General features: G+C 53.4%; 1 protein-coding gene across 2 annotated transcripts; it reads left to right on the forward strand.

Moving 5' to 3' along the window:
* The first annotated feature begins 644 nt into the window (after nt 1-644).
* On the forward strand, nt 645-22,715 carry TMEM72 (transmembrane protein 72). Of its 2 annotated transcripts, none has more exons than XM_086382217.1 (5): nt 645-857; nt 16,325-16,395; nt 18,081-18,152; nt 19,670-19,809; nt 21,153-22,715. In XM_086382217.1, exons 4-5 carry the CDS (start codon nt 19,749-19,751, stop codon nt 21,581-21,583), a joined length of 492 nt encoding a protein of 163 aa, XP_086238343.1. In that variant the 5' UTR covers nt 645-857; nt 16,325-16,395; nt 18,081-18,152; nt 19,670-19,748; the 3' UTR covers nt 21,584-22,715. The 2 variants fall into 2 exon arrangements, with proteins under 2 accessions (XP_086238343.1, XP_086238342.1); XM_086382216.1 differs by having other exon boundaries at nt 16,325-16,391.
* The last annotated feature ends 529 nt before the right edge of the window (nt 22,716-23,244 follow it).

A 23,244-nucleotide genomic window follows, 5' to 3' on the forward strand; every position in this document is an offset into this window, starting at 1 on the left:
TCTCTGGGCTTCCCCAAGGTCACTCAGTTAATTATTGACATAGAAACTCACCTCCCAAAGAATCATAGTAATTTCCCACATCACCTGTCAGGGGTACGTATCAGGGATGAAGAAAATTCTGTGTGTGGCATGGGCCTGAGAGCATGTCTGGTCAGAGTCCGAACGTGCCACAGACTTGAAAGCTTTCTAATCCACCTATGCACAGAAGAACAGAAGCTTGGGACTCCTTTCAAAAGTTGTTTCTGGGATTTAAAGACACATGCCTCTCTCCCATACACACACACAAACACGAAGCTGCCTGCACATCGTCCCCACCAGACACTGACTCTCAGACCCTCAGGCTTGAGGCCCAGGTGTGACTCTCTCTGGGCCTTTCTGCTGCCCAGTAAGGAACAGCCTGGGCTGGCTCCTCCGCTGACTCCCTCCTCCCAGCCAGAAACAGCTAATTGCCAGCTTCAGGCTGCCTCCAGCCCAGCCCTAATCGGCCTGATCTCCGGCGGCCACGCTGGGGCCGCGGCAGCTCCAGACCAGGCCCTGGCTGTGCTGAGTGGTGAGGGCATTCTTCCAAGGTAATGATTAAGCCGAGCACCTGGCAAGCTGGGAAAGTGAGCGCTATTCACACCTCGGCCAGGCTGAGGTGGCCTGGACTGGTTTGGGAAGGCAGGCCCAGGGTGCACAAGCCCAGAGCTGGCAGCCACAGCCTACCGCTGGACACGGGCAACCTGCAGCCTCTCGGGCCGGAGCTTCCACCACCCGCCCTGCTGGGACCCTGCCTCGCCCGGGCACCATGAAGCAGCAGGTGTTCTGGACGGGGCTGGAGTACACCTGCCGGCTCCTGGGCATCACCACCGCTGCAGGTAAGACCCTGCCTCCCCCTCTGGCCCCCGCGCATGGGGCACAGCACACAGGGCTGCCCAAGGGGCGGGCGCCGGCCATGGGGGGTGGGCAGAAACACCTGGCCACATCTTCACCTTCTTCCCCCAAACCCCAGAAACGCTCTTCAGGGCAGTGGCAGCTGCAGTGGGTGAGCCTGGGGCTGGGGTCCAGGGTCACGGTACAGAATCCCGGCTTGGCCACCCGCCATCCATGGGACTTTGGGAACCCTCAGCATTGTCATCTGTGAAATGAGTTGAGGGCCACCCGCCATCCATGTGACCTTGGGAACCCTCAGCATTGTCATCTGTGAAATGAGTTGAGGGCCACCCGCCATCCATGTGACTTTGGGAACCCTCCGCATTGTCATCTGTGAAATGAATTGAGGGCCGCCCCCCCTTCCTGGGGGCTGTTGCGAGGTGGATGGGGGAGACCTGAAGGTGAAAGTGTAAAGGGCCAGGCAAAGGTAAGAACCGGACTCCTCACTGTATGGGCATGGAAATGGTCAACGGAGTGCACCTTGTTTTATTCTAACCACAACCCACTTCACAGAGGGAAGCTACACTCGGAGATCCCAGGCTTCCCTTAAAGCACCATGGGTTTGGGGAAGAAACAGTTCCCCTTGCAGGGCTGCTGTTCCCCACCCAACCCGATCTGGGGGCTGCTTGGCTTGCTGGGAGGACAGATGGTTACAGAAGAACCTGAGTAGCTGTGACTCTGAGCTCTGCCTGCTCACTTCCCCAACTCAAACCTGGTCCTGAACCCGGTGCCCCCTGCGTGGTCAGGACCTTTGCTGGGAAAGTGAGCAAGCAGCACTCTGAACCCCTAGCTCTGCGCCCCACTGAACTTTAAAGACCAGGAAGAGACACCCACTGCTGATCAAGTCCTTGTTTTCCCACTGCTGCTCACAATCTCACTGCTGATCAAGTCCTTGCCTTCCCACTACGACTCACAGTCTTACGCATGCATCTTGGCAAATGGGAAGCGGCCCCCAGCTGAGCTCAAACAGCGCTAGTCCCTGTCACTCACCGATGCATGACCTGGGGAAAGCCACCTGGGTGCTCCGGGTCGTGCTTTCTGGTCTTTATGATAAAGATAACTGGACCTGCTGGCCAGGTGTTTTGGAAGATCAAGGATGCATGAACTGAGCATAGCTAAGTGGAACTGAGGATATAAGCCTCTTGAGAGAAGCCCTAGGACATACTTCAGAGCTCCAAGGGGATCTGTGTCATTCCCAAGGTAATATGCTAGCAAACAGACTTTTCTCGCATGTAACCCTGAGTTAGCACAGGGAGGGCTGTCGTCAGTGGTCTAATCCCACCCATCCTGTTACAAAACAGAGCACTAAAGTTCAAATAGGGGTAGTGACCTTGCTCAAGGTCATGCTACAAGCCAGGGGGACAGCAGACCTGGAGCCCTGATGCCTCGACTTTTTAAAAGGCCAGGACTCTGGCCAAAGAGCTCCTTCTTCCCAGGGTAAGAAGCCCTGTGCCCCAGGGGCACTAGAGGGTCCAGAATTGCTCTGCTGAGGGTTCTGGGTAAATGCACAAACGGAGGCCTCAGCTCCAACCTCTGCTGGAACCATCATGAGGCCTGGACCTGGAGGAAAGAGCCCCAGGCCACCGTCCCACCCAGCCTGGGGGAGGGAGGCTGGAACCGCCATGAGGCCTGGACCTGGAGGAAGGAGCCCCAGGCCACCATCCCACCCAGCCTGGGGGAGGGATGGCCTGGACCTGGAGGAAAGAGCCCCAGGCCACCGTCCCACCCAGCCTGGGGGAGGGATGGCCTGGACCTGGAGGAAAGAGCCCCAGGCCACCTTCCCACCCAGCCTAGGGGAGGGATGGCCTGGACCTGGAGGAAAGAGCCCCAGGCCGCCTTCCCATCCAGCCTGGGGGAGGGATGGCCTGGACCTGGAGGAAAGAGCCCCAGGCCACCGTCCCACCCAGCCTGGGGGAGGGATGGCCTGGACCTGGAGGAAGGAGCCCCAGGCCACCTTCCCACCCAGCCTGGGGGAGGGATGGCCTGGACCTGGAGGAAAGAGCCCCAGGCCGCCTTCCCATCCAGCCTCGGGGAGGGAGGTTAACCTGAAGGGTTTCTGTGTCTGGGGCTCGACCCTCTACCACTGCTGGTCTGGTGGAGACCCTGCCATCCTCTAAGCCTGGGTTTCCAAATATGTGAAATGCACCCCTTTCATCCGTCAGAAATCACAGTGACACTTCTCCCTGTCTTTGCCTGGAGGGGAGGCCTGGCTCCTGTTGGGAAGCTGTTTTAAGAGGTTTATAAACTTCTAATGGATTAGCTGCAGACAGTTTAAAAGTCTGATTTATCTCAGCCAGTGGAAGGGTCTGCAGCTACACACATATAGCACACACACACACACACACACCACACACACACATACACCCACACACACACACACACACACGCCACACACACACACACACAAACTGCACCTCTGAACCACAACCCTTATCTCTTGCAGAAAGCCACTGTTAATGCAGAGGATGGGCCTCCCGCTTGGTTTTGATATAGAGTCCAGGTTAAATATAGGCCACCATATTGCTTTCTAATGTCCAGGCTTTCCAGAAATGGTGTTTTGGGGCTTTCTAGAGTGCTAGGAGCAGGTGGGAAGCTAGAAAGAGGGGTGTTAGTTATCTTAGGAAAATCTCAAGTTTCTTTCAGCATGCCTGAACTGCTGACCTATTTCCAATGTGTAAGATCTGCAAATTCCTTATTCCCTTAAGCCTTTTTTTTCTTGAAATCCTCTGTTGAGAGGTCCAGGCCTTGTGAATAGGACCATTGCTGCTAGAGGGGAGATCAGACTTGAGACAGAGGCTGTCACTTTGCAGAAACCCTGGGAAACCTAAGTAGCCCTGGTCCCCCTGTGCGAGGAGCCTGAGTTTCCTGGAAACTAGGAAAAGCGTGTGACCCAGGTCACCCGGAGTGTCACCTGCAGGGCCCAGGCAGCTCCTGATCCAGCAGCCCCTCCCGGGTTTCCCTTTCCCTCTGCAGAAGGATCTGAGGCTGTCAGCAGCTCAGAAGGTCCCTGGCCCTGGGGACACACACCAGGGTGGCAAGCCCAGCAGCTGTGGCCAACGCATGCCTTGTGCAGGGCTTCTTGGCTAAGCTCGCCTCTTATTCCCCACTCAGCCCCTCTAAATGAAGCTCCACTAGGCTGTCCAGGGGTCCCACAGGCCACTGCTGCCCCACCCCCGGCCAGCCCCACAAGTGCACAGAGTATTGCCACTGCCAAACAAGGGCACCCAGGCTTCGCAGATTTCACCCCAGACAGAAGCGTTTTTAAAATCAGAAAATGAGACTGTTCTTGCCTGTGGATCAGTCGTAAGTTTCCCAGATCATCGCAGACCCCCTTCTCCCCATTTACCATGCGCTTGGCTAGCATCATTCATCGGTGCCCCTTCCCTGGCCATGGGAGGCACGGGGAGTCCCTCCTTTGCTGAGATGTGGCACCAGGCACTCAGCACATGTGACTGGCTGAGGCCACCCTACCAGCCTAGTGCCTCCACCACCGGTCCATCCTGACCCGGCACAGCCTCAGGCAGGTGCGGTCACGGTGAGAGTGGATAGAGTTACACTGAAACAAAGGGAGGTCGACCAAACACTTCCTAACTCTAAAGACTGGCCTTCTTTTTCTCTGCAATATTATATGATCGATTTTATGGAATGAAAGATTTGTTAAATTCTATAGCACTTTACAACTTTCAAAAGTTTCACACACATGATTTCGTACAATTCCACAGTAACCCTTTGTGTTTCTTTTGCCTACTCCCCTATCGCCCTTCTGTCTCCCCCCTGGTGGCCATCCATTCGTTCTCTATGTTTGTAAAGTCACTGATATGGAATCCAACTACTCACGCTCTGTCTTTGAATGATTACCAAGCATGTTTGACCAGCACCACCATGACTATCTCCAGCCAAACTCCCTCCTGGACCTCATCTGGGGACAGACAAATCTGCACACCTTTCCAGAGGGAATTATCACAGTAGGAACTTCCATGTATGTGTGCAAAGATACCTGACTGACAACAAACTCAAAAGTCAATTATTAATTAAAGTCACTGTCGCAGACCTACCAGTGTCCATGAGGACCCAGCGCTGAGCTAAATCTCATTTGACAAATGAGGAAGTGAAGGATTAGAATGTTCAGGTAATTTGGGAGAGGTTAAACAGCCAGTGAACAGCAGGTCTGGTCTTCCGGGTGGCGCAGTGGTAAAGAATCCGCCTGTAATTCAGGAAACATGGGTTTGATCCCTGGCTCAGGAAGATCCCCTGGAGGAGGGCATGACAAGCCACTCCAGTATTCTTGCCAGGAAAATCCTATGAACAGAGGAGCCTGGCGGGCTGCAGTCCACGGGGTTGCAAAGAGTCAGACATGACTTCACGACTGAGCACACTTGCACAGAGCGGGTCTGGTGTTGGAGCCCCAGTCTGCCCATGAGCCCGCAGTGATGCAGCAGGACAAGAAGTCCGGAATCCACCTAGGGTTCATTCAACTGGCAAACGTTGACTGAGTCCCCACTTTGTGCAATGTAGGCACATGGATTAAGATGGCATGACCTCTAGCCTGGAGAAGTGTGTCTGGGGGCTGTCCGCACACATCTCCCAAAAAGACACCACACGGCCAACAAGAAAATGAGCTGGCTTGAGACAAAGCCATTTTAAGCAAATCCTGCTGATCACAAATCACTGTGGGATCAACCTGGGGTTGCTTGGGAATTTTGTTCTGTTCCAGGTTCTTGACCCGTTAACCTCTTCTCTACATAAGCTATGGAGCTGCATTCCTGACAGCCCCATGCCTTGCATAGCCCATTCAAATGGAGACTTGGCTTATTAATATAGAGGATAAAGGAAGCATTTAAACCTAGATGTTCTCATTATTTTTTAAAGAGTACAGCAAATGCATAGTCTGACTTTAGTCCTATTTAAAGCCTTTGGAAGAAAAACAACTGATGCTTCTGAGACAATCATCTTGGGCCCTTCATACTAATGTCCACCCTTCTTAAATGGATGTCCCTGTGGCCTTCCTCCTGCCACCTCGGGAAGCTTCACACACTCCAACAGTCTGCAGGTGGATTTATTACCCAAGCAAGACCTTACTGTTTTCAGATCTTATAGGTGGATATAGACTGTTTTCCACTCTGATCGTCCCAATGAGCAAATGAAATATCCCCATCTTTGCTCCACCCTCCTACCATTAAGTGAAAGTGAAGTAGCTCAGTGGTGTCTCCAGGCTCCTCCATCCACGGGATTTTCCAGACAAGAATACTGGAGTAGTTGCCATTTCCTTCTCCAGGAGATCTTCCTGACCCAAGGATTGAACCCAGGTCTCCTGCATTGTAGGCAGACGTTTTACCGTCTGAGCCACCAGGGAAGATGCTCCTACCATTGGGAGATAATAAATTTCGTCCAAGCATTTCTCTCTTTACTTCTTTATGCCTATGACCCCCTTATTAGGGACTTCCCTGGTGGCTCAGACAGTAAAGAATCCTCCTGCAAAGCAGGAGACCCAGGCTCGATCCCTGAGTTGGGAAGGTTCCCTGGAGAGGGGAATGGTTACCCACTGCAGTATTCTTGCCTGGAGAATTCCATGGACAGAGAGGAGCCTGGTGGGCTACAGTCCATGGGGTCCCAAAGAATCAGACACAACTGAGCCACAGACACTTTCACTTCACTTTCCTCCTCCTTGGAGTTAGAACAAAAAATCCAGAAGTCCACCTAAGACTCATTTATCTGGAAACCATTGGCTGAGTTCCCGCTTTGCACAGTGTGGACACACAAATGAGAATGGTGTGACCTCTAACCTAGAGACGTGTGTGATCTGACCAGGGGGACAAGCTAGTAAATACATATCCCAGTGCCTAACTCCGAAGCATAGTATTTGGGAGGGTGAATCTGTGTCCCTCTCTACCACTTACTAGACATATGACCTTAGCCATGTCACCTAGTCATTTAAAATGTCAGTTTTCTCATCTATGAAATAAGGATAACAAGTTCATCTGCCTTCTGGGGTCATGAGCATCCAAAGAAACAATGACTAGAGCAGCAACCTTCACGGCACGTAGAGTCTCACTCAGCACCGTCTAATTTTAGAGGGATGTATAGGATGTATGGACTGCACAGTGTGAGCTGTGGGATCTCCTTGCAGGATGGAAAAGAAAGATAGAGGAAAGGAATAAGCTAACATATGATCCTTGAGGCTAGAAAGGAAAAGGGGGCTATACTGTGAAAGCTCTAACCCTGAGTCATATTTTTCTTCACGTTTTGAGCTTGGGCCATTGAGATCACCCCACAGGACGCTGGTTATTCCTACACAATGTGTAGTGATGAAACCAGAGGAAAGATGGTAGCCTCATTATACTTTTCACGGACTAACCGTTCTTTTAAGATTATTCTTTAGTCTGTGCAACCAACTGAAGAGAATTGTCATCAAGAAGGAAGGTAGCCAGAAACTAACGGCTGACACTGGGGCTGTCCCCAAGCCTTTCTAGCTTGCCATAGGCCTCGGTAAAGATCCGATTAAAAAAAAAAAAAAAAAAAAAACATGGTATATGCAGCAAGAACAGAGAATAATTGGAGGCATGGTCATTGTTTCCTAATGCCAGGAAAGCTGCCATATGGAAGGTGAGTGAGCAGATACATTCTCTTGGAATACAAGAAAGCCTAAGAATCAAATACTTGAGCCAAACACTTTGATTTGAAATCAAAACCTAGAAGAAATTTCTTTTGTGGGTTTCTACAAGAAGGATGTCATTCTGCATCCAGGTCAATATCGTCAGCAGTGTCAGTGAAAGTCCGTATGTCCCTCCATGTAAACGATGTCACCGGCAAAAGGCAGTATATTGTCCCAGGTGGTGTCTTAACCTTGACTCTTATAGCCCTGAAGGAAGAGTTAATACTCTGCTACACAGCCCTTCCAGAAATTTGAAAAGGGGAAGATGGTTCGCAAGCTATTCTATGAACTAACATTATTGTGTTGTCAAAACTAGATAAAGAAATCACAAGACCACTGGTGACCCAGTGGTTAAGACTCTACTTCCAGGGCAGGGGGCATGTGTTCAGTCCCTGACTGGGCACATGCCACATGGTGTAGCCAAAAAAAAAAATTTTTTTTAAGGATACACACAAAGAAAATGATTCAAAAAGGTTAGACTTAAATGTAAAACCCAAGACTATAAAACTTCTAGACAATAGGATAAAACCTTAGTGATGTGTTAGGCAGAGATGTTTTTAGGTACAATATCAAAAGTCCAATTCATAGAAGAACAAATTGCTAAATTGCATAACTTCAAACTTAAAAACAGCACTCTTGAAAATATAATGTTAAAAGAATGAAAAATAAATCAACATAGACATGATGATAAATAAGCACATGAAAAAATATTCCACATGAGTAGTCATTAGGAAAACGCAAATCAAAACCACAGTGAGATACTACCACATACCTATCGGAAAGGCTAAAATTAAAAAGACTCACTATACCACATGCTGAAGTGTTGGCAAGGATGTGGAACTCTCATACACCTCTGATGGGAATTTAAGATGGTACACTCACTATGGAAATGGTTTGGCAGTTTCTTTAAAAATTAAACATACACCTACTGCGTGATCCAGGCGTTCTGCTTCCAGGTATTTATCCAAGAGAAAAGAAAGTCTATGTTCATACAAAGATTGTACATAAAGGCTCATAGTATCTTTACTTGTAATAGCCCAAACTAGAAACAACCCAAGTGACAATCAACAGATAAGTTTTAAACCAAAGTATATATCCACAGTACTCAGCCATAGAAAGGCATGAGCAATTGATACTATAATATGAATAAATCTCAGAATAATTATGATGAATGAAAGTAGATAGCAAAAAAGGAGTACATCTTGTACGATCCCATTTGTATAAACTTCCGTAAAATGCAAACTAATCTCGAGTGACAGAAAACAGATGAGTGTCTCCCTGGGAGTGGATGCGAGGGTGCCCAAGTGGCACTAGAGATTAAAAACCCACTTGCCAACGCAGGAGACTTAAGAGACGCAAGTCTGATCCCTGGGCTTGGAAGATCCCCTGAAGGAGGGCACACAACCCACTCCAGTATTCTTGCCTGGAAAATGCCATGGACAGAGGAGACAGGGGTAGGCTATGTTCCACAGGGTCCCAAAGAGTCAGACACAACTGAAGTGACTTGGCAAGAACGTACGCAAGGGAGTGGATACAAAAGTGGGAGGGTAGGGTTACAAGACACGAGGAAGCCTCTGGGTGATACACATGCTCATTATCTTGAGTGGAGTGATGGTCTCCCTGGTGTATACATATAATAATACTTAGCAAGTTGCACATTTAAGCACATGCGGTTCACTGCATGTTAACTATGCCATGATAAAGCTGTTTTTAGTAGATGTGTCAGCTATCTATTGCCACAATAATGCTGTAAACCTTAGACATGCAGCCATAAGCTGTGTGTGTCTGCAAGGCATGTGGAACCTTGGTCCTTGGACCCAAGATCAAACCCACATCCCCTGCAGTGGAAGCAGTCTTGACCACTGGATGGCAAGAGAAGTCCCCAGAAATAAGCTTTTATTGTTTGCACATCTGGGCGAGGAGGCTAGGAGGCTCTGCTCATGCAGACTGAGTGTGCTCACCTCTCTGAGGATCAGACAGCTGTTGGTCCATCTACACTCGCCTTGGCTGGGTTGATAAGGCCGCTCATGCTCCAGCAGGCTGGCATAGACAGCCTATGATAACGGCAGGGGCACGAGAGGGTAGGTCCGGTTCCCAAGTCCGTTTCACATCTGTGCTTCCCTGTTACCTGACAATCCTGCTGTCCAAAGCAAAACACAGTGCTGAGCCCAGAATCAAGGGGTGAGGAGACAGACTTCTCTTTAGTGCAAGGGACTGCATTGGCATATAACAAAGGGTGTGGATCCCACGGGGATGAAGACTGGGGAGGCATCACGGCAACCTGCCAAGGTGCTTTGGCCAACCTACAAGGCCAGACAAAATGGCTTCTTGGGTGCTCCACTATAGTCTAAGACAGAGAATCTGGTAGAGAAAGAGGATCCTGTTGCCTTCAGGACATTCTGCCTAAGCGGGCATGTGAGTGTGATGGAGGGCACGAAGGACCACCCTACACTCTAATCTCTTCTAACTGAATATCTAAAATGTTCTTCTATTAAATCCTGGCCTCTTCTCATAGGTCTCTGAACCCTGGTTCCTAGGTGTCCGTTGAATGTCTCTCAACACCCGAGCAAACTTCCCCGCCATACTTAGAATCTGCCACAATTCCTTCTAAGTTAAGAAGCTTGCAACTACTCCCTTATTGTCTCATTGGATTCTTAGCAGCTAGTTCCTGCATCTCTGGGTTCTTAGAAATGGTGCAGATATAGCTTTCAGGTCTACAGTCAGCTGCGACCCCTTCTGAACCATCCCCAGCCGTTGCCGTCAGACCAGTGTTTCCCTACAGAGATGTCCCTACAGACATTAAGACCAGTAGGAGATATGCCATTGCTGTGGACGAAGAAAATCAATAAACACAACGCGGGGTGTTAAGAGGCACCTTCAGCAGCAGTGAGTACGACCTTCTCCGCCAACTCCCCAGGCATCCAGGGCCACGGCCACTGCCTGGCATGGAAAGTCAGTCAGCACGGCCTCTAGTGACCTCTGAGGTCAGTCAGCACGGCCTCTAGTGACCTCTGAGGTCAGTCAGCACGGCCTCTAGTGACCTCTGAGGTCAGTCAGCACGGCCTCTAGTGACCTCTGAGGTCAGTCAGCACGGCCTCTAGTGACCTCTGAGGTCAGTCAGCACGGCCTCTAGTGACCTCTGAGGTCAGTCAGCACGGCCTCTAGTGACCTCTGAGGTCAGTTAGCACGGCCTCTAGTGACCTCTGAGGTCAGTTAGCACGGCCTCTAGTGACCTCTGAGGAGTGTCCTGCATTCTCGCCAGGACACTGCACTGAGTGCAGTGAAGTCACTCAGTCGTGTCCAAATCTTTGTGACCCCACAGTCTGTAGCTCACCAGGCTCCTCTGTCCACGGGATTCTCCAGGCAAGATTACTGGAGTGGGTTGCCTCTCCCTTCTCCAGAGGATCTTCCCAACCCAGGGATCAAACCCAAGTCTCCTCATTGCAGGCAGATCCTTTACTGTCCGAGCCTCCAGGGAAGCCTGCACTGAATGTGAGACAGGCGTCAAAACCCAACCCAGTGGCCGAGTCCAAACAGATAAGCTCCAACCAGCCCTGACGCTGGCCCTGAAGCAAAGGAAGCAGAGGTCAGAATTTGTGGAGACAGCCTCTTGGCCATTAACCTTAACCCAACCCAGACAGGCCCCAGCCTCAGGAGCACATGGACACTTAGCAGGATGCACAGAGAGGCTTACACGCGAGATGTAAAGGTAGATGGGGCTTTGGACCATTTATATCAGGTGAGACTGCAGAAGGGATCTGCAAGACAGGAAAATCAATGAGCAACATTTGTATATGGAGAAGAGCTCTTGAGCCACAATAAAAACATGTATTAATGGAAGGAAAGGATAAGAATAAACCCTTCCCTTCCCTCATGGCTACAGATAGGAATGCCCTGCCTCTCCTAATAATGCTATTAACCATCAACTACATTTGCACAACACTCTATAATTTACTGAGGCTCATAGCCAGTTATCATGTTTTATGATCCCCATTTTCTGGAATAGGAAGCAGACAAGGGAGTTACCATTTGCGTGAGGAACCGGATGCTGCTTTTCTGATCAAGCCTCCCATTCTCTTTGCCGCAGCCCAGCACATCCACCCACACTTCTGTCCAACCACATTCTGGGACCAGAGCTTTGAGATGCCTGGAAATACGCTCTGCTGTGTGCCTGGCCCAGGCCTGCACCACAGGTGTAGAATCTCTGATCCCTGCTAAGGCTAATTAGAACAAACAGCTCAGGATGGCAACTCAGAAGAAAGCCCTGGCCTCTGGGAGAAGAAAATACTGTACTGAGGTTGGACACAGACCAGACAAGACGGAGAGAAATCAGAGGCCAGGGGATGAGATGAAGAGGCCAGGCTTGTCCACAGATGCTGATTATAACAAGACTCCAGGAAAGATGCCTCCCCAGGGACTGTGAGGGAACGTGAGATGGAGCGGTGGGACAGGCTGTGTCGGGGTGGGCTTGGAAAGTGGTTCTGTTGGGCTGGGACCAGGGCAAGAGGACCCTACAGGATGGGTGACCAGGAGGGACGGAAGGAGTCTAAGGCCCCTCAGTGGGAACGTGAAAGCCCACATACCACTCCACCCAGTACCCCTACCACCTGCAGCACGAAGAACGATGCAACTCAGGACCAAGGCTGGCCTGGGGCAAGTTTTCTTATGGAGACGTTGTCGTAATGAAGCCTTGATTCGGGAGGCATGATGGCACTCGTCCCCCATCTGCATCCTCAGCTCTTCCGTCCCCATCCCCAGCTCATGGCGAGAGCCGCAGCGTCATTTGTTGGGCTGAGTGGCTGATGTAGGTTGGCCCATTTACTCAGAGCCCTGCAAAACCACAGAAGATGAGATGGAAGCACAGTCTAGGAATAGCTGCCGGGAGACACCATGCAGCCTGGGCAGGCAGCAGCCAGGCAGAAGCAGGGTCAAGGCCACAAGCAGACAGATGGGCACAGAGGAAAGGAAAGACTTCACGTCTGTCAGTACTGCCGCCGTGTCAGCGGTCAGCCTCTGAGAGCAGGAGCCCCAAAACTAGGAGGACCAAGCGGGGGAAAGACTTCGCATCTGTCAGTACTGCCGCCATGTCAGTGGTCTGCCTCTGAGAGCAGGAGCCCCAAAACTAGGAGGACCAAGAGGGGGAAAGACTTCACGTCTGTCAGTACTGCCGCCATGTCAGCGGTCAGCCTCTAAGAGCAGGAGCCCCAAAACTAGGAGGACCAAGCGGGGGAAAGACTTCACGTCTGTCAGTACTGCCGCCATGTCAGCGGTCTGCCTCTGAGAGCAGGAGCCCCAAAACTAGGAGGGCCAAGCGGGGGAACCTTGGCCCCAGTGTCGAAGGGCCTTATAGGCCTCCCGTGAGAATCCCCTGTGGATCTCTTGGCCTGAGGGGTCATGCTCCCAACGCCGGCCCCCTGCTCTCCTCCTCCGACCAAAGGCCATTCCTCGGTCCCTGGGCTTGCAAAGCTAGCATGTTTATTGTTGGTTGAGAGCTCTTAGAAGGGTGACCTCACTTCCCTTGCTCCAAAATGGGCTACCTGAAGGCTGGGAGAGCTGAACAGGCCAGAGTCAGAGTGAGGAAGGAACTCATGTGTCTGGACCACCTGACGTCTCTCAGCACAAAACGCATTATTTTCCCCAATCCAAGCAACGACTCTGGGAGATATAACTAATTCTACACATTCCACACACGGCAAACCCAGACCAGATGGGCTAGGGAGGGCCTGTGCACTAAATCTCTTCAGTCATGTCTGACTCTCTGTGGCCCTATGGATCTAGCCCACCAGGCTCCTCTGTCCATGGGATTCTCCAGGCAAGAATACTGGAGTGGGTTGCCGTGCCTCCTCCAGGGGATCTTCCTGACCCAGGGATGGAACCTGCCTCTCTTGTGTCTCCTGCGTTAGCAGGTGGGTTCTTTATTGCTAGCGCCACCTGGGAAGCCCCGTGGGTTAACTATCCACAATTACCCACTCAGAACCAGGAACCCAACCCAACTCTTTTTCCTATTGTTATTCTCATTTTTTAAATCTTCTTTTTCTTTTTTGGCCTCACCGTGCAGCATGGCAGACCTTAGTTCTCCAACCAGTTCTCAAACCCACACCCCCTGCACTGGAAGTGCAGAATCTTAACCACTAGGGCATGAGGGAAGTCCCTGTTACTCTCATTTTTCAAGCTACAAACAAGCACTGCCTCTAGAGTGTTCCTGAAATGCCCCTTTGACTACTGATGCTCTGTTTAAAGACATCAAAATAGCTCTCCATGTGCCAAAGGGGTGCAAGTTAGGGAAAGGGGCTGAGTTCCCAAGACCTTCTCCTGCCATCTGCTGGTCATCCACCAGGACCCCGTGCAAACGTACAAAGACCACAGAGGTGAATGAAGGCCCTGCCTCACCCCAGAGGTGAACAACCGTAAGAATCGCCTTGGGCAGACGGTCCCTTCCCCCAGGCCCTGGGTGGGAAGATCCTTACCTGGGCTGGGCTGTGTTCTTGTGCCAGAAATTGAGCACCTGTGATGTGCTTGGCTTTAATTAACTCACTGAGTCCTCAGAGAGATCAGCAGAACTATTAGCTGGCAAGTGTGAAACTGAAATGCGGAATCTGACTTAGACATCCATGACTGGCTGGCTGATTGGTTGGCTTTACTTACACTCTCTACGCCTCCATCACCTCTTACATGAAATGAGGGTAACAGAGTACTCTCACATAAAACTGTTGTGAGGACTAAATAAGTTGTGTGATACGCTAAGTCGCTTCAGTCGTGTCCGACTCTCTGTGACCCGATGGACTGTACTCCACCAGGCTCCTCCGTCCATGGGATTCTCCAGGCAAGAATCCTGGAGTGGGTTTGCCATTCTCTTCTCCAGGGGATCTTCCTGACCTAGAGGCACTTGGGAAGCCCCTTAAATAAGTTAATAAATGCAAATGCTGGAGACAGGACAGAAAACATAGTGAAAACTAAATACATGAATATTTGTTGCATCACACACACGCACACACACTGCCTCACACACACACACACACACACACACACTGCCTCACACACACACACACACACACACACACACACACACACAGGTCCACAGTGGAAACCAGGAAATGGTCCATTGCCTGGAGCTAGAATTCTCAGTTTTGTTTTGTAGGTCCTTCACTTTCTAGATGTGTCCTTGGGAGAACCACACAGGTCACTGAGCCTCATCTCCACCTCTGTAGAAGGGGGCACGTGGAACTCCCTGAGTCATGGGGCCCTGGGAGGAAGCAGAGCGTGTACACGCATTGTAAGTAATCCACTGAGTGCTCCACAGGTTATGTTAACACTGCAGAGGGTCATGAAGCTTCAGGGTATCCCTGACCCTTAACCTGGGACAAGCCAGAAGTCAGTTACAACTTGACGAGGACACAGGTGTGGTGTCCTCCACCGCCCTGGCCCTCAAGCACAGGGCGCACCAGAACCCAATCCCTAAGGATACACTGGTATCCCCTTCCTAGATGGAAGAGCTCTGTCCTCTTCTCCCTAAAGTACTTCTGCATCCCACCGCGAAGTGAGGGGTGGAGGGCTAGCGGCTGAGAGACTGAACCCTGCGTGTCAAAAGTCAGAATTTCTGCAGTGGATCGAGAGCTCAGGTGGCCCAAGCATGGGAGCTTACACAGGGAATCCACCAGGGGAGGGAAGACGCACCACTGCCCAGGGAAGCCGCCCCCAGTGCAGCAGAGACAAAGGGCCACACGCCAGCAGCTAAGAGCAGCAGCCCGGCCCTCACTCTCTGGGGGGCAGACGAGGTGAAGCCACAACTTTGCAAATACCAGTGTGGGTCATCAGAGCCTACAGAGAGAAATGTAGGGTGCATGGGCTGTAACATGGGATGCAGGGACTGTAATAGGGTGCATGGACTGTACTCAGGTAGGGCCAGAAAGAGATCTGATCCATGGGTCACTACGGTGGGAAGAACGTCTCCAGACAACCTGTATGCTGTCTGTGGCGTGTGTCCTTCCTCGGGCAAATGGGTTGGCGCCACGGCTGGTTGAGTGAAGCCATGAGAGTGAGGAGACAGCCAGGACCCAGCAAGTCCACAGAGCTGGGTCTGAGATGGATTCATCCCGGACAAATGGGAGTTCAAGTATTTGAGCACAAACACCAACTGCCAAGAAAAGGGAGGAGGCGAGACGAGGCTGAGCCGCATCTTGTGTCTGAGCAAAACTCCAGGGACTTCATCAGCACCGGGTCCAAAACGATGAGCCAAGAGTGTTCAATACAGCGGCCAAGCCAGCAAGTGAGAACGAGGCCATGAACACAGCAAGAACAGCGAACTGGGCAAGGGAACGGGGTGGGGGCAGGTCCCACGGCCAAGCGCCGAGGCCCAGACACACAGCACCCATGGGTCTACAGGATGGTGAAGGCCCTTGAAGCCACTCCACATGGAGGACAGCTGAGGAGCCTGGGGCTCGGGGCCTGTCTGTGGGCTGTTTCAGGGGGCACTCGGGGTGGCAGCGTGACCAGTGTGGAAGAGGACGGGCATCTTCTCTGGGGAGGCTGGATTAAAAGGCCTCTGGGCTTATGCATAAATGCCCTCCCATTCCCAGAGACCAATCCGGAAGTTTCCTTGCCCTCCTTCCCAGCCATAGCTCCCTGTGCCACATGGAGAAGAGATCCCCTGACTCCCAGTGCCCAGGAGATGGCTCACTCCATGGCCAAGGAGCCTCCGCAAGGCAGTGCCATGGCTGGAGCCCCCGGGCCCACACTTCCCTCCTCTTCCTCCTCCCTTAGTGCTGATCGGCGTGGGCACTGAGACCTTCCTCCGGGGAGAGTTCAAGAGCCTGGCTTTCTACCTGCTGTGAGTATGTGTGCATGGGCCCCTCCCTGCCAGTATGTTCTAGTCCAGCTTACCCCAATCCTTCTGCAGAGATTCACCTGCAGCACCTCCCCGCATCCCACACGAGCTCCATTCTGTACCAAAGGCGAGAGGAGTATCGGGGGCTTCTGGAATATCCTCTTGTTTGGGAAGGACTTTAGACAGATCATCCCATAAACCAACCAATCAGCATTCCATCCATCCACCCACCCATCCACCCACCCTTCCACCTACCCGTCCATCTCTCCACCCACCCACTCCTCCACCTACTCATCCATACATCCATCTGTCCATCTCATCAATCATTTCCTTATTCAGCAAACATTAAGCAAGCTCTTTTTTTAGAGAGATGGGAATCGGTTCAAAGGACTCTCCATTTGAGCTCCTCTATATGCCAGGCACAGTTAAATGTTTTATTTATGTTATGTCCTTTACCTTTGACAGAGTTATAGAGGAAGTGCACATTATACAGTCTGCTTTTCAAATTAAAAGAATTCAGCGGAGTAAGCAGCTCAGCCCACATCACCAAGCCCAAGACCAGCAGGGCCCAGATTGATCCACCCGGGGCCCTTTAGTTTCTCAACCTCTGCCTTTCTCTTCTGCCAGATGCCTCTGCAAACGCCCCCTAGTGGGAAAAAAAAAAAAAACCTGTGCGGGGTGAGGAGAGCCTGGGGTCCCTTCCCCGCCGGTCCTGACAGCCCAGCTTCTCAGCAGGCCACCTTGAGGGACCACCATCTGCCTGCAGCATCACCAGGCTGCATCCCCCGCCCCACCTGCTCACAGCCACACCTGCCCGCATCACTGTGCCCTGGTCTGTGTCCTAAGGAGCCCTCCCCAGGGCTGCTCCTCAGGGCACCCTCCTTGGTTTGCAGTTAATACATGGATCACACCCATCAGCTCCCAATCCCATCCTACCCTTCCGGTCCGTCTCCACTCTACCACTCCAGCCACTTAAGACTAGGTCCCTCTGACAATCTTCAGTGGATCCCACAGCCTCCAGCCCACACTCCTTTGTCATCCTCTGGCCTCTTCCTTATTTCTTATCCCTCAGTTTATACCCCAGGAACTTCTGAGTCTTTCTCAAACTCGCCCATGTCACCACCCCTCTAAGCCGTTACTCCATTCTGTAGAACACAAGAGCACCTTCCCAGTCACTCCAGCATTCCCAGAGCATGGCATTTTTCCCTGCATGCCTCCCGAGCCTGGAGCCCCCACCAGACAGAGTGGCTTTCCCTGGCTCCGAAGGCCCTCCCTGGCTCACTGAGCCTGTCCCCAGCCACTGTGCACTGTCCTCCCGGAGCCCAGAAGCAGAGCAGGCCTTCCTCCTGTCCACATGGCTGCCTCGCTCACCCACAGTCCTGGTGACCCTGGGTGGATGGATGTGCCTGCCAGCGTCCCAGCAGCAGTGTGGGGTAAAGGTGGTCCCACCGGCCTGTAGGTCCCTCACCGCCCTCTGGGCCCTGGCCTCCACCCCACGCCCACAGCTAAGGCCCAGCGCAGCCCAGCACAGGGCCTGGCATCCAGGCTGTTGGCTGGATGGCAGGATTCGGTCAAGAAACTCCCGGTCAGTTGTTCAGCTATGCACAGAAGCCCAGGAGGCCAGGGCGCTGTGAGGAAGCTCCCAAGGAATGGGAAGAGCGTGTCTGGCCTCCCTCACCTGTCTCCACACAGCTTTACAGGAGCCGCCGTCTCCGTGAGCGAAGGGGCCTACTTTGTGGCTCAGCTGCTGTCTGTCTGCTTCCAGTAAGTAGCCGCTGGAGCTCCCCCAACACCCCCGTCCCAAACACCCCAGAGGCCTCCACCTGCGAGCACACATCTGCGAAATGTTCCGCTCCCGGAGCAGCGGGGGATGGCTCCCTGCCGACCCTGCAGTGAGCCCCAGCCCAGACTTGGGCTCAGGCTCATGGGGCTCAGTGGCCCCCTTTACCCTTCCCCCAGCCAGGGAGTGGACTGACACATCCATCAGGGGCTGACCCCACCCAGAGTCCCCTTGCAGAGTCATCCTCATCCTCCGGAAACAGCCGGTCACCATACCTGCCAGCAACCGGGGGCAGAACCCCACAGAAGGCCAGCTTGGAGCACGCAGAGCTGGGTTTGAGAACTGACTCTGCCTCCTGCCAGGACGCAGGGACGAGGCCAGGCCTTGGCCTCCAGGCCCACTTGTGGGGAGGACGGCCGAGCTGGCAGGGGCGGGGAGGCCGCCGGCCGCACCTGCGCTCAGCTCACGGAGGCCGTCGCCAGTGTGGCCGAGGAGCAGTGCTGGGTCGCGTCCCCAGAACCTACAGGGCTGGCTCCCTAGGTGGTCAGCGTGAGGAGCCAGGCTTCAATCCAGCTGTCCTGGCATCTTGCAAGGCCACTGGCTGCCCCCAGGGGCACTAGCCCTGAGGCAGAAGCCTTCCCCCATTTCTGCGGAACACCACTGCTAAGGGACCCTTGCAGCTTCTGGGGGCAGGGGAGGGTGCTGCCCTCACCCTAAGGGGCGCGTTACCCTCTCTGGACTTCCTCCATCCCCACCCTGGGTTTGTAGCAAAATGATGACCACCAGGGGGCGCCAATGGACCACGGCAGAAGGCTCTGGTCCCACGTAACCCGCCACACCGTGCAAGCCTGGGCTGTGTGCGACGCCGGCTTCAGGCCACGTCAGAGGTGAAGGAGGTGGAGCTGAACGCAAACACTGACTTCCTCTGCAACTTGGCGGGAGCATCCTCAAGGAAACCTGCGCAGCATCAGACCGCCAGGCCCGTGGGGTCCCTGCTGCCGGTTAACAGAGAAGCCCCTCCAGGCCCACGCCACCTCAGGTCTAGGCAAGGCCCTTTGAGCGGGGAGCAGCTGGATTCCAGCCCGGTCGCCCCTGTGTCGAGGACAGCGCACAGCCCTCCAACTGCCCCAGCCAGGGGTCCGCTGGGCTGCACGCCGTCCCCACCACACAGGGGACTTCAGGGAGCCCCTGAGTCTCCTCCTCTCTTCCCACCGCCTTTGCAGCCTCCTGAGAGCATTAGCTTCCTCCCGCTAGACCAGACAGCTGTGGCTGCACGGCCTTTCAGAAAAACTGTTGGAGACCCTCTGGAGGCTCAGGCAAGGCCCCTAACTGTGAAACCCACAGTGAGGAGTTCACGTCCTGGGAGGACTTCAACCAGGGGCCGCTGCAGAGAACGCTGCCATAACGGAACCCAACCCCAGACTCTGAGGGCTTTTTACATTGCGGGGGCTTTTCCGGGCGCCTCCCTACTTCCTGCCAATCCTGGACTTCCTCCCCGCAGGTGTCAACCAGGGTCCCTGGCCTACAGAGCAAGAGAGAAGGCCCGCTGGCTGGGCTGCTTCCAGAGGTTCCTGGCCTACATGCTGCTCTCGGTGGCCTGCTTCCTCCACCCTGTCCTGGTCTGGCATGTGACCATCCCAGGTAGGAGCTCCAGGAGGTAGTAGAGGCAGGCAGACTCCGGCCGAGGGGAGGCTCTGAGCAGGAGGGTCTGAACCCCCTCTCATGGGCCTCCAGTGATGCCGGCTCTAGGCCCCCACTGGCCTCTTCCTGGCATAGATCGTAGGGATGAGGAATTGATCAAGAGGCAGGAACATCCCAGGAAACGCATTTTTCCTGCAAATGTCCAGAGGGTATACCCACAAAAGCGAACTGATCTTTTCTCCAATTCCAGTGTGTGATCTGAGCTTTCAGAGGGAGCAAGATGATCACCTCTCCATCCAAACCCTTGTGTCTCCTCCTTAGCCCCTACCCATTCAGGTCCAAACTCCTCAGCCTGGTTTGAAAGGCACACTAATGGGACCCCCAAAGGCCCTCAAACCCCTCTTCTTATCCCTCTACTCACCCTGCTAGCCAGCCCAGTTTTCTGACCTCAGAAGCCAGAAATGGATGCTTCTACCTCCTGGGTTTCAGTGATGACTTTTTCTGCTGGGACACTTCTCTCTCCTCCCTAGCTGTGAAAATTGCACCCCTCCTCAATACCCATCTAAAATGCCATCTAAAATTCCTGGCATTTGAACCCCTTTGGAAACGAGGTTCAAAGGCAGAGCCTCCTCTCAGGGCCACTCCAAGCAGCCTTCAGTAGAGTCAGACTCAGCACTGCCACGGTCAGAGTGAGCCACAACCTCCTACCTTTACAGAGGGTGAGATACACAGGCGGCTCCGGCCCTGGCAGGCAGGAGAGCCACCTTCACGCCTTCCTCTGGACATAGAGGGGCTCCCAGCAGGAGACAGGGGGCCTCTGGCCTGGAGGCTGCGTGAGGGGCCAGGGAACACTGCGGCGGCTGCACCCAAAGGGCTTTGCAACTCCCTGTGTTTACTGGAGGCAGGTGGTAGTAAAGGAGGTTGTCCCCACTCCCAGGAATAGAAGGCAGCTCTGATCCAACCTAGAGTCCAGGTTGCTGAAGGTATTGCAGGTCCAGACACAGCAAGCCATCCCTGAGAGGGAGGCCGAGCACAGTGCAGGGAGGACAGGCAGGAACAGCACAAGGATCCACTTCCTGCACCAAGAGGGCCTCAGGCACAGGGCCTCCTGGCTAATGGTCACGGTGAAGACCCCAGCACAGGCTGGCCCCGCTGACATCCCCCGCTGGCCAGGCAGCAGCCTGCCACAGGGTCTGATGTGGGTGTGTGAGGACAAGTTAGGTGTGTGGGCTGGAGCTCTGGGGGCCTAAGTGTGGCTGCGCAGGCCACCTGCGCAGGGACAGTGGGCATCTGGCTTTTCTCGAGGATGTGTCCAGCATCCTGACCTCCCAGATCTCTTCCAGGCTCTATGCTCATCATCACCGGTCTGGCCTACTTCCTGCTGAGCAAGCGGAAAAAGAGCAAACCTGCAGCAGAAGTGCTGGCCCCTCCTGAGCAGTACACAGACCCCTCCAGCAGCGTGGTGAGCACCACCGGTTCTGGGGACACCGAGCAGACCTACACCTTCCACGGAGCCCTCAAGGAGGGACCTGGCTCCCTCTTCATCCACATGAAGAGCATCCTGAAGGGGACGAGGAAGCCCAGTGCGCTCCGGCGCCCAGACACACCGACGGAGCTGCCTCTGGAGCCAGCTGGCTCGCTGGCCAAGAAGCAGGTGCAGTTTGAGGACAGCGTGGTGCGAATCAGCCCGGCCCTGGCAGAAGGCCCGGATGATGGGGACAGCGAGCCGGAGGAGACCACCTCTGACACCACCCCCATCATCCCGCCCCCCTAGACCCCACTCTTCCTCTCTGCCCTTGCGAGCCCCGGCCTCTTCTGAGCTGCTTTTTCCAGGCTAGGGGATGCTCAGCAAGGAGTCTGCATAGATAGATGGTCCTTCCAGGAATTTCCTGGTGTCCAGGGCCCCTCGGGGGAGCTCAGAGTCTTCACCGGTCAGCTCTTCAGGGGTTACCAGACATCCTCATGGTGGCTGGGCCTCTGGGGCCACTGGGCAGCAGGACAGGTCCTGTGGAGACCGTGGGGGCAGCACAGATGATGCTCACGCTGCCTCGAGCCCTCACGGGTTCCTCCCTCCTGGACCCAAGCCGGAGAAGTCCTGGTGCTTCCCTGAAGGACAGTATCACTCCCACCTCACACAAGGCATCAGCCCAGACGTCCTGGGGCTTCTTTGGCTCCTGACACCGGATCCTACACTCTACACTGGCATGGCCCAGCTCCTCTCTGATGGCACACCTCAGCTCTGCAGGCCCAGCAGTGCTCTGGCAGCTCATACATCTCAAAGGCAGGTGCTGACGACTGCTGTGGTCCCAAACTCCAACTGAGAGTATTCAGGACGGGAAGCGGGGAAGGAAGGCAAGCTGGCAAACCCCCAGGGTGGGAGCAGCACCGAGCAGTAGGCCGCATTCTCTGCGTGCTCCGGTGCTGGCGCCCGGCAGCAGAAGTCACAGAGCCACTCAGGGAGACAATGAAGCTCTGTGCTCACTGCAGGGAGAGCTGGGCTGGGAGAGCGATGCTCATTCCAGAAGCATCACTGAGGGCTCCCCGTATCCCCACCACATGGGTTCTCAAGATTCCAAGCAGATGATGTAAACTAAAAGAGACTGTGAGCCGACAGTCTTCAGCCATGAATGCCAACATACAGGACAAAAAGCCTGCTGTGTGCAGGGGCCACACAGGTGGTGTCTTGCAGACTCACACAGCTTGGAGACACGGCTCTGGCCTGCTTGCTGACTGGTAGCAGAAGAGGTGAGAAATGTATGCTTGTTCAAAATGGGAGAGAAGGAAGGAAGAGCAGGAGAAAGAGGGAGGATAGGGGAGTGGGCAGGCAACAGCCCAGCTCTGCACCTCAGGGCCACGGAAATGACAGTCAACCCAGAATGCACAAATAAAGTTGAATCAAATATTCAGTTAAGGAAACTGCAATATATATTTCTAAAAAGTGTTCTGGTCCTTCAGGTGGTTGCAAGGCAGAACAGACGTGTTATTCTTCATAAGCAATCTTAATTAATGAGCAGTTACCTTATAATGCTTCCCCATTCGTGTGTGTGAGCAAACACTAGGCTTCTGCAGAATAAACCTTAGAGCACCTGCTTTGAGGTTTAGGTAAGAAACATGTGCTTATTCTTGTACACTTTTCCACATTTCCTACAGGTTATTTCACAAATGTACGGAAATAGCCAACCAGAAGCTGGCATCAGTGTGGTGCCTAAACGCAGCAAGTGTCCCAAACAAGTAGACTCCTTCCGGGGCGGGGAGGGGAATAGTTCTTCTGTAAAACCAAGTGAGAAAGGATACTCTCATGAGCCCTCAAAGGTGGAGGCTGCAGAGTTGTTTCTTTAGCCGCCACCAAGGAGGAACTTCAGGAGTCACTGTCTGGGGAGAATGAGTAATATGGATCATGGGTATGTGTAGGCAGGGATTGTGCTGGATTTGTAA

Source organism: Bos grunniens, chromosome 28, assembly GCF_055505025.1.
Source record: "Bos grunniens cultivar Pamir isolate PY7600 chromosome 28, Bosgru_T2T1.0, whole genome shotgun sequence".
In the NCBI taxonomy this organism is placed as follows: domain Eukaryota; kingdom Metazoa; phylum Chordata; class Mammalia; order Artiodactyla; family Bovidae; genus Bos; species Bos grunniens.